This window comes from Pteronotus mesoamericanus, unplaced genomic scaffold, assembly GCF_021234165.1.
Source record: "Pteronotus mesoamericanus isolate MK-2021 breed Mesoamerican mustached bat unplaced genomic scaffold, CSHL_Meso_final contig_702, whole genome shotgun sequence".
Taxonomy (NCBI): domain Eukaryota; kingdom Metazoa; phylum Chordata; class Mammalia; order Chiroptera; family Mormoopidae; genus Pteronotus; species Pteronotus mesoamericanus.
In genome coordinates, this window is record NW_026555239.1 from 5,447,267 (window position 1) to 5,458,390 (window position 11,124).

The following is an 11,124-nucleotide window of genomic DNA, read 5'->3' on the forward strand; positions in this document are numbered from 1 at the left end:
TCCCACTGCCGCCTGCAGAAGGCGGGTGATGGGGGACATATGCTCAGTTCGCGTCGTTTTGTTCTGATTTATTTTAAACCAGTTGAGATGATTTCAGCACAAAGAGAATCTTACTTGCATTCTGAGAGCCGTTGGATTTTCAAGCTGGAGGACAATTTCCCCCCCTCCAAACCCAAATTTAGAAATTGCCTTTTACAGTAGAAAACTGCCTGCTGGCTCGCCTTTTCCCTCACTTTTAAAGAAAGAGACTTCAGAGCAAATGCATTTGATTTGTAGATTTGTTCCCATCTGCTGTTACCAAGGGGCTGGAAATGGCCCACTGCAAAAAGAGTAAGACAAGGAGAGGCACGTTCCCGCCCCCCTTGGGCCAAGAGGAGCCCCAGGCATGTGCTCCTGTCGCTGTCCTCTGCCTGCCGGGTCCCCGCAGGAAGAGTGTGGCATTCGGCTCTAATGTCACCGTGTGAAAAAGATAGTCCCTGCCTGGCTGAGGTACCATCACAGCTCGGCGGGCCGCATCCCAGGGCCGTCCGTACGCTGCGGCCCGCACGCCTCTCAAGAAGTGATACCTGGACCCTGCGCGAACAGCGGTGTTTTAGAGCAAACCCAACAAAACCCTCACTCCTTGCAATACCCCCCCCCTCCCCCAGGCTGCAGGCACCACCTCCAGGAATGGGGGAAAAAAATTTTTGGAATGCCAGGAAACACACTGGCTCCCTGGGGAAACGTCCCCCCGCACCACCACCGCGGCAGGAAGGTGCCGGGGCTGGAGGTCTAGAGGCTGCTGCGGGGACTTTGGAGCCTCAAAGCCTCTGTTCAAGTCCTGGGGCTCTTAACTCAGGTTCCCAGATTTCAGACGAGAAGGGAAGTGTCCGCCCCAGCCCAGCAACAAGCGCTGTTCCGGGCTAGTATGGCCCGGATTTGCAGCCAGGATTTGCAGAGCGAAGCCGTCCGCTTTCCTTTTCTATTTGAAAGTGTTTCTCTTGACCGGGGAATGTGCTGGAGACGCGTCTCGGCCATTAGCATCTTTATAACTTTCCTGGCAATATACGGTTCATTGTTTCTGTAAACTCATTAACGGTAATTCACTTTATTCTTACGTGAATGAGATCTATTTGACTTCTAAGAAATGTAGTTGCATCCCTAATATGATTATTTTCTAATTATCAAAGCAATATAAACTTTGTAGAAGTAGAAAATTTGGAAAGTGAGTGTAAGGGAAAAATTGTTCGGTCTCCTCCCAGTAAAGCTCTGGTCACATGCACGCGAGCGGCCTCCAGCCTTCCCTCTGCCCGGTCGGCCCTCAGAGCGTCTGCTCTCGGTGCCTCCGCGATGCTGTCAGCTGGGACCCCGCGCCTCCGGGGCAGTGCTCCCCTCTGGCCCACAGGCCACCTCCCGCAGGCGGGCGGGCGCGGGCCCTCGTGTCTGGGGCGAAGGCCTCGGGCCGGTGGCATCAGACAAACTGCCAGCACAGCCCCACAGCAGAGCCCAGCCCGCGGGCCCATCGGGGCATGGAGGCGAGGGCGTGCGTGGCAGGGCCTAAGCCTGGGGACAGAGCAGGGCATGCTCGGCCTTCTCCACGCAGGGCAGGGCAGGGAGGTGGGGACCCTGCGGTGCCATGAAAACTGAGTCTGAAGTTCGAAGTCTCAGCAAAGAAAAAGGCTTGGGCCAAATCGGAAGCCCTGTTTCTTAGCGGGGCAAAGGTTCATCAGAGCTGCTCAGATGTTTCCAAGGTGCTCAGCACGATGAACCTAAGGTCCTGAGGCGGCGAAGGCTGGCGCCAGGCGACGCGGAGGCGGAGGTGGGCCCGCACAGTCCCCAAACTCCATGTCGCAGTTGGGCAGGAGCCTCAGCGGGTCCCGCGAACCCACTGGACGGGAGTTCCCTGTCCTCGGGCGCCGGGTGGGTGGGGCAAGCTGACTTCCACGTTGCTTTCTGGGCCACGTGTGAGCCAAGGGGAATTCTGGAAGTTCTGAGTTCATTTTTCACAGGAGATGGAGACTCTGGGGGGCCTGCCCGCCCCCCCCACCCCCTTAGACGACGTGGCGGCCTCGGCAGCCTCGGCAGCCTCGGCAACAGACATCGTTGCGGACAGAGGTCGCAGGCGAGACCACGGGTTGTCATGTCCATCAGAGCAGAGAGATATTTCCAAGAAAAGAAATTTGAAATAATAGGGAGCCCCTCGGTAATTTTCATGTAACAAAATAATGGGATATTGTGGGGCTGTGAAAATGCTGTTGACAAAGCATTTGTAACGACATGGGGATACAACGTTTCAGAAACAGTAAATGCGCATGCAAATGATGTAATTGTATGCCTATGTTGACTGTTGGGGAGGAAATACAACAGAATATTATTTCTGGATAATGGCATATAGGTGAATTTTTCTTTCTCCGTATATTTTATACTTGAATTATTTATATTTTACACTGACTGCTTAAATGGTCTCTATCTTAAATTTCCCCCTTTATATTTTACTCCTACATTACTTATACTTTAGACTTAGCTGTGCCTTCTCTCAACACATGGCATTTTTATAAGCAGGAAAAAAAAATCCCCTTTAAAGGCTTGTGAGTGGAAATGTAGATAAATGGCATATGTTCCTTCAGTAGTTGTGGAGAGATGGCGCATAGCAGAAATATTCGTTAGGCCAACAAATATGTATAGTAAGTAAACATTATTCGTTCTTTCAGAAAAGATTTGTACATTGGTAGCTTATTAATAAACACTCCATGGGTTCCCTAACCAAACATGCATACTTGCACAGCCCTGGCGTAAAAATCTCAAGATTTATCGTGAACTTAAGGAGAAGTATTTTTGTCCCCTAAACAATAGCATTGGGAAAGGGGGGAAAAAGTCATTCTCCTTAGATACTCTGTCAGAGGACCACCCTCCCCTGTTAGATTCTGCGCTTGGTCATGAGTTCGTGCTTCCTGTGCAGACTGCTTGGTTTTTAAAGGCAACTGAAAATATTGTGCAAGTTTCTACTGGAGAAGTATATAGATCTTGAATTCATAATGCCAGGTGATAAACTGTGGGCTTTGGGGGAAATCTTAGTGGTTTATTTGTATGCATCATTGCTGTCTTTAGAAAGAGAGAGGGAAGAATGAAAGAAAGAAAGAGAGAGAGAGAGAGAGAGAAGAGAAAGAAAGGAGAAAGAAAAAGAAAAGAAAGAAAACAATCCCCCCATCCCCGCAAGTGGCACTTCTCAGGATGTCTGTATACAACATACTATTCTGCACCCTTAAGTCACCTGCTCGTTCTCTGGGGTGCGTGGCTTGTGTGGAATAAAAGGCGGGAATTTTCCTTTTTTAACCATAATGCTGCAGGGTTTGGGAATACGGAAAAAAATCTGTCTTGTGTTTCCACATAAAATATTTTAGCTTTCAAGCGAGTGGCGTTTGCTTTCCTGTGCAATGAGTTTCCAGGACCAACAGCGCTGGGAAGGGTACAATCTTGAAAAGATGCGGCGTCGGGAAAGAACAGAACGGCCCATCGGCCGACACGCCCGGCGGGAGGCTCTCGCAGTGCCGGGCTCGCCGCCACGTGGCGCAGGTGAGCGCCGGGCCCTCTGCTTCCCGCCCCCCAGAGGCGCAGGGTCCGCCCGGCAGGTCCGCCCGCCCACCCGCCCAGGAGGCCCGGCTGGGAGGTCCCGAGGCCTCCGGGGCGCGACCCCCTAATCCGCTTTAGTCACTATATTGTGCGCTTCGCTCGGCAAAGTAAACAGTGCAGCGAACAAAGCGGCGGCCGCCGGCCCGCGACGCCCTGACCCGGGGTCGTGCCCTTTGTTCGCCCTCAATGGGGCCGCCCGCCTGCGGCTAATTGGGGCGCGTGCCGCCCGCCGCCCAGGACTTGGACCTGGGCAGGGCCTGGACCCTGGGCTCGGACTGAGACGCGGACGCGGACCCGGACGCGGACCCGGACGCGGACCCGGACGCGGACAGCGGACCCAGGGTCGGACGCGGACCGCAGTTGCGGGCAGACACGGTCCCCAAGTGCGGGCCGTGGCTCACTGCCGCGCGTGTCGCTGCCGCAGACCCGGGCACGGACTCGGACACGGGTAGCGGCTCGGCTCGCGCGGCTCCGCCTGGGATGCAGATGCGGACTCGGCGCAGACGCGGACTTGGCTTCGGACTCGCACGCGGACGCCCGCACGGACCCCGAGCGCTGCCTGTGGCTGATCGCAGCTCCGCCGCCACCTCCGCGCGGACGCGGCCGAGACCGGCTGGTACCCCGCCCCGGCCCCGGGTCAGACCCTGACCACAGCCCGCACCGGGCCACGGCCACGAACACGGACAAACCCCACCCAGCCGTGCGCCCAGCCCCGGGTAAGGCCCTGTTGTCCGACCCCAAGATCGCGGCTCGGAGCGCGGCCCGGAACGCGGCCGATCGGAGTGCGTGCCGCCGCCGCCGCCGCTGCCGCCGCCGCCGCCGCCGCGCACTCGGACGCGCGCTCGGATCCCAAGCCCGGCCGCGGCCGCGGACTCGGACTCTGCAACGGACCACGGCTCTGACCCGGGTACGCTCCGGACCAAGGCCGGGAAGCAGACGCACCCCGACCTTGGACCGCAGCTCGGCTCGGGGTTCGGACTCGGACGCAGGACCCTGGCTCGCACCGCGATCTCTGCCTGCCGCGCCGCGGCCTCTGCCTCCAGACCGCGGTGCTCTCGGCCCCAACCGGCCGCCCTGCAGATGGGACCCCGGACTCACACTGGGACCCGGCCTCCTTCCCCGGACCCGGCTCCGCCCGGACACGGACTCGGACTCCGAGTTGGACCACGGCTCTTCCTCGGACGCGAACTCGGACTCGGACTCGCACGGGGCCTCCTACCTGGTATCCCGGCTGCGCACAGGACACGGGCTCGGGCCCCAAGCCCGGGCTGCGGGCTCGGTCTCCGGCTCCGAAGCGGACCACGGGTCGGACCCCGGTTCCACCCTCGACTCGGACTTGGACTTGGACGCGGACCCGGACCCTGACTCGATCGCAGACTCATCCCGTCGCGGCATCCCAGCTCAGCTCGGGATTCGGACTCGGACGCAGGCCCCCGGCTCGCATCGCGTTCTCTGCCGTGACGCGCCGCGGCCTCCGCCTCCAGACCGCGGTTCTCTCAGCCCCAACTGGCCACCCTGCCGATGGAACCCCGGACATAGCCTGGGACGCGGCCTCCCGCCCCGGACCCAGCTGCCGCCTGGACACGGACTCGGACTCCGAGCCCGAAACGGACCCCAGCTCGGACCCCAGCTCTTGCTCGGACGCGGACTCGGAGGCGGAGGCGGACTCGGACGCGGACTCACGCCGGGCCTCCTGCCCCAGACCCCGGCTGCGCCCGGGACACAGACTCGGGCACGGACCTGGACGCCGACCTCAGACCGCAGCTCGGACCCCGACCCCGGTGCAGACTCGGATGCCTACCCTGGACGCGGGCTCGGCTCAGGATGGAGTCGGTCCCGAGCCCCTGCCTGGCTCGGCTGCGGACCCGGCCCAGGCCCACGTGGGCCCGGCCGTACACTCGGACTTGAAACCCCGCCGCGTGCCCACCCCGGACCCCGTGCCTGCCGGACTGCTGCACTCCCCGCCTTGGCCTCCCCTCGGCGGACCCGCGGACCTGCGCGCAGCTCTGCGCGGCGAGCCCGGGCGGCCTGGAGCAGACGCGCGCCGGCCTCCGCCTCCGGGGCTGGGCGGCCGCGCCGCGCCGCGCCTGGGCCGCGGGCGGAGGCGCCGACAGGAGAAGCTTGCTGCGCCCTGATTTTCTTTCTTTGCCGGGAGCCCTGCAAATGGGGGAGGAAAGCAGAGCCCAGAGGCCCCCGTGAGGGAAACCAGGAGCCTCCGACCCCTCCGCGGAGAGCCCTCTTGCGAAGGCTTCCCTGGAGCCAGACCGCAGCCGTCCCAGCACCGGGGTAGTTGCCGCCGGATGCCCAGGTGCGAGGAGGCCAGTTGACACCGAATTCTGGACCGGTCATTCCGTGTCCTGTGTTCTTTGTTTTTTCCTCAAATGCTAGACAAGGTTATAATTTTTACCCCGAGAAGCTTTGGAGATTGCATCCTGTAACTTATTTTATTTTAAAGCTCTGTGTGTGTGTGTGTGTGTGTAACTTTCTCTTGTAATTACCTTCAAAAGGAAAAGAGCCTTGGCCTAGGAGGGCGGCAGGCCTCCCCCTGCCCCCCCACCGCGGCCTGCAAGGCCTCCTTGCTGATTTCAGTTTTGTTCCCCGGGATTTGCCAGGGAGATATTTTATTTATATTTCTTTTTTTGATTGAGAGAGAGAGAGAGAGAGACATCAGTTTCTTATTCCACTTGTTCCTTGTAGGTGCCCTGACCAGGGGTCAGACCCGCAACCTTGGTGTCCAGGACAACACTCCAGCCAGCGGAGCTACCTGGCCAGAGCCTGCCAGGAAGACTTTTTAAAAAATGTTACGTTTGTTTCTGAGTTCTGTGGGGTGGCACATGCCAATGTGGAATTTGGCCTGGCGGTCTGGGGGTGCAGGGCCCTGCCTTGCCACAGTGCTGAGGGGGCTGGGGCCCTGCATGTACCGTGGGGGGGAGGCAGGCGCTTGGGACCTTTCTAGGCATGGCGCAGACTTCTGCTGGAAAGGGGGGCCCTGTGGAGCCATGCCCTGCTATGACCACCTACCACAGAACTGTTTCCCAAACATCCCAGTTCCCTCTCCCTTCATCCCTTCCTCCAACAACCACAGCGCCCACCCTCCCTTCCCCTTTGCGGGGGATTAACACCTGGATCTGAGGGTCCCTGTCTGCCCCCGCAGGACGCCGACGCCCAGGCGAAGGCGCCCTGGCCACCCCTCCAGGAGAGAGGCGCCGCAGCGAGCCTTCTGCCCAGGTGCCCGCCACCGGCGGTGCTTGCTGGTGGGAGACTGAGGTTTTCGCAGGTCCTCCTGGTTACCTGCCCGGCCTCTTATGCTGAGACCACAGACAGGAGCCTGCCGGGCTCCCAGAGGGCCGCAGGCAGGGGGCAGGCTCAGGTGGGGCTGCTAGGCCAGGGAGCCCCTCCTTGCTGGGTGCCGGCCCCCCAGCAGAAAGGACGGCGCGTGGAGAGCGGCGTGACCCCGCAGCGCGGGCAGGCGAGGCGACTTTGTGGGGAGGGTTCTGGCGGGCCCAGCGGGGGGCCCGCGCCTGTGATTTCACACCGGAGGTCCATTCTTCCCAGCCCAGTGTGTGGGGGCGACCAGGATGCACCTGGCGGGGAGGGTGTGCGCCTCAGATGACTGAAGCCGGCTGTGGGGGCGGGGCGGGGGAGGGGGGTCACACAGGCTGGCCGGCTCTAGGCCCTTCTGGGACCCAGATTTCAATGAGGCTCTGTTTTTCCTGGGAACTGTTCTTACCTATAAAATAAGCCTATGTGTGTAGGAGTGCGAGGAGGGGGTGGGGGTGATGTTTTTCTTTTAAAAAGAAAAGCAAAAATAAAAAAAATCACCGAGCGGCATGCGTGCAGGCCGTGGTTGGAGGGCCCGGGTCTGGGCCTGTGCAGCATCAGCCACGTCAGCACTCCATCCGCAGGCCCCTGCTTCCCGGGCCTCCGGGCGGTGTGACCGCTCCCGTGCGCCCTCCTCCCGGGGTGCGAGGGTCACGTGCGGCGGGCGGGCAGCGCTCGCTGTGGGCACCGCAGGCGCCGACCTCACCGATAGGAAAAACTTTCCGCTGTGAGGGGGGCTTAGGACTAGAATGTTCGCCGCTCACCTGGTACCTGGCACGTACTGAGCACGTGGGGTGCTTTTGCTGACTTGGACTGTGTCGAAACTCTGCAGTCGCCGCGGGAGGGTGTGGGCCAAGCACAGGGAGACACCGGGCAAGATAAAGAACCTCCCAGTACCGCCAGGCCTTTGAGCCTGACAACAAGATGGCCCCCACTTTGGGGGATCAGATTTGCTGGTTTGGAGACCCCTCTCCTCCCGGCGCGAGCACTGGAGGGCCCAGGCCTGGGGCTGAGTCCTTCTGCGGAGGGCCCGGCCTGCCTCAGGCCGGGCTGCAGGGTCCGGACCGCGGCTCAGGCCACACCATTTGTCCTTCCCTTCCGAGGGATCCACGTTGCCAGGAGGAGAGCACTCAGCCCACCCCTCAGCCCGGCCTCCCTCCCCAACACTGTTGCGCTGCCTTTGTCCTGGGGACAGTGAGTGAGGTCAGCCTGGCTGGCCGCGCGGCCAACACGGCTCTGTCTTGCAGGGAGAGGCTCGTACTGAGGTCGGTCCTTGTTATCGGCAGCCGGTCGTATTTTCCTTGGCTTTGGATGTTTGCGTGCATGTCACGACAAAGGGAGTGACCTGTCCTGGCTGCTGTGTTGGCTGAAACGATGTCCCGTAGACCAAAGGGTCTTGGGTTCAATTCCCGGTCAGGGCGCATACCTAGGTCGTCAGTTCAATCCCTGGTTGGGATGTGTACAAGAAGGCAACCAATCAATGTTTCTCTCTCATATTGATGTTTCTTTCTCCCTCTCTCTCTGTCTCTCCTTCCTTCTCTCTCTCTCTGAAAACAATGAAAAAATGTCCTCAGATAAGGATAAAAAGAAGAAAAGAGAAAGACAGCGACCCAAAGAGAGTGCAGGGAGGGCCTCTCACCTGGCACGCAGCTCTGCCAGGACCTCGGGTCAGCCTCCCGCCCAAGGGACAGTAAGACTTTCATTTCTACACACACAGGCACACACGGACTCACGCATACCCGCACATGTGCGGACAGGCACGCACATTCGGGTGCACGCATGTGTGCGCCCCCCCCCCCCAGGATGTTTTCCTCGTGCTGCTAACATTTCATGCTCTAATATTAAAGTTTGAGGCACCCACAGGCTGTCTTAAAAGGCTCATTCAGCCTGTCTGCCTTGGAGCTATTTTATTTATGTCTTCTTGTCATGCACCTCAAAGGGCTCTGTGTTTCTTGCAGACTGTGCTCGGGCGGTTGAGTGTTTTCGTTTTTGGCTACAGCTGGTTAATTTTTCCGAATCTGTAGATCCAGGTGTGCGTGGAGAAGCTTTTTCCCAGCACGAGAAGTTTCCCAGTGAGGCTTGGAGTCCTCCTAGAAATTTCCGGTGTTCTACGTGTGGGAGGCTGCCAGGTTCAGAGGAGCGGGGGGCGGGGGCGACGGTGCCTGTGTCCCCGGCCCCTCCCGGACGAGGAGGCTGGGGAGGGCCCGCTCTGGGAGCAGGATTTTTAGAACACAGAGTTGAAAACTTGCATTCAAGTTTTAGCGAAAGTACAAACCTTCCCGGCGGTCAAAAAGCCCTGCTTGTGAGCATCCCCGAAAAGCAAGCCCGGGAGTGAAAATGCCCGCCCACGTCTCTTGTTTGGAATCACGTCTTTAAAATACATGTTCATCGTGTAAAAATTACGTACACTTTTATTTTCAAAATTAGCGTCACCCCTTGTCGGATTGTTTATATTACCACCATCTTTTGGTTAAAACACACACACACACACACACACACACACACACACACAAAAGCAAAACTTCAAGGTCTTGTAAAATTAGGAATCACAACAAAAGTTGCTCTGTGACTAACAAGAAACGAAACAGAACGAAAGCATTGCTTTCTTTTCTTTCTTTTTTTTTCTTTTTTACCATTTTCCTTTGTAGCCATTGAATATTATCTCGTCTTGCAGTCATAAATTTTGTTAAGATATTTCTTTACTTTTTGTAGAAAGGGCATGCATGAAGAATTTGACCTTAACTTTGCCTTTCTGTTAACGGGACCTAAAAGCTCTGATATTTAGAGTCAGGAAAATGAAACTGTCATTATACATAAAGCAAATTACTTACCTGTGTTGTATGGGAATCGCATTAGATTTTAAAAAATAAAATAAAATGGGAGCATTTTAATAAATAAGAGCAGTGTGGTCGGATTTCAAACAACTCGTGACTGGCGCCCTTCCCCCCCCCCCCACTCTGCTTGTATCCATTTTGCAGGCAGCCTGGGCTCTGAGGCTGCCGTTTTAAAGACGCGATCTGTGAAGCCTCGACTTTTTAAAAAAGTTCTTGCTGTCTCTTGCAATTTAACAATGCCCTATTTGAGTTCTAAATCAGGGTTTATTTTCTTTCTCCCCCCTCCCCAACCCCCCTGTATTCTAGAGAGCTTATAATTTACCTAGTTTCCTGAAGAACTGTATGGCTAAAAATGACACTAAAATTCTCATTTCATCTATGGGGGAGAAAACATTTCAACTGACTTCCACAAGCATTTCAGCATTATTTAAAAAATTTTAAAATAAACATTTGACAGTTTTTAAAGTTTAAAATTGCTTTAAATTTTTAATAGCTAAATTCTCCTTGGATGTGATTTAAAAAGCATATGTGATCATTAAAATAATGACTATTTCAGACCTCTATAAAGGATTAATACGACCTAAAAATACTTCAAATAAATCGAGGCTTTTTGACTGTGAAAGGAAGACATTCCTGGAACGTTTGGGGCGTAAAATTCTTCTCAAGTTTTCTGATGTCCTTTCACTTTTGTGGAAATCGGTACCTTCTTCCGCCAGAAACTATTAAACTCCACACTCTAATATTTAATCTTTAATTGCTCATAAAAATTTACTGTAAGTGGCACAATAAATTCTTCAGAAAAATGTTCATTTTCCCCAATTTATGATGACTCCATTTCAGAAATTGCAGAATTGGGAGACTAAAATAAATTCAGCACCCACTTCTCTTGGAAAGGTAATGGAGCTTTTAAACATTCACCTTACGCTGGGCTTTCCCTCCCACCGCGTGCGAAGCCCCCGACGGGCTCGGGCGCCCGGCGGCGCCCCGCTGAGGGACTGCTCTGTCACCCCTAACTCCTGTTTTCTGGTTTGTGCCGGTACCGCTTCGGAGCGCGAATACCGATTGCGATTCCTCGCCCGCGAGGGGGATTTTTTCGCGCTGACTCGGGGGCGCCGTCTATGGGGTGCGCGCGCACTTCCGTACGTGTGTGAAGGGGGCCCATTTATGGAGACCCCTGGTTGTGGTAGGTTCTTTAGTTTGAAAAATAATAATTAGCTTCCTAGGAATGCTTTCAGGGTTGTTAGACTTTTTATACACACATGCAGCTGACACCTCATGGAACGCGAGTGTGTGGACCTCCAAGGTGTGTGAACGACGATAAAGCAGCTGCTCCCAGAAGGTTTCTGAACAGCCAGGGGTG

The 11,124-nt window shown here is 56.3% G+C and overlaps 1 protein-coding gene across 1 annotated transcript; it reads left to right on the plus strand.

Moving 5' to 3' along the window:
- The first annotated feature begins 3,461 nt into the window (after positions 1–3,461).
- LOC129077915 (clumping factor B-like) lies at positions 3,462–5,744 on the plus strand. Its single transcript, XM_054582522.1, has 4 exons — positions 3,462–3,552; positions 4,352–4,516; positions 4,653–5,066; positions 5,110–5,744. Exons 1-4 carry the CDS (start codon positions 3,462–3,464, stop codon positions 5,742–5,744), a joined length of 1,305 nt encoding a protein of 434 aa, XP_054438497.1.
- The last annotated feature ends 5,380 nt before the right edge of the window (positions 5,745–11,124 follow it).

Coding starts and splice junctions, on each gene's coding strand:
- LOC129077915 (XM_054582522.1), top strand. CDS start 3,462: ATGCGGCGTCGGGAAAGAACAGAACGGCCCATCGGCCGACACGCCCGG. Junction 3,553..4,351: donor CTCGCCGCCACGTGGCGCAG/GTGAGCGCCGGG, acceptor TCCGACCCCAAG/ATCGCGGCTCGGAGCGCGGC. Junction 5,067..5,109: donor CTCGCATCGCGTTCTCTGCC/GTGACGCGCCGC, acceptor CGGTTCTCTCAG/CCCCAACTGGCCACCCTGCC.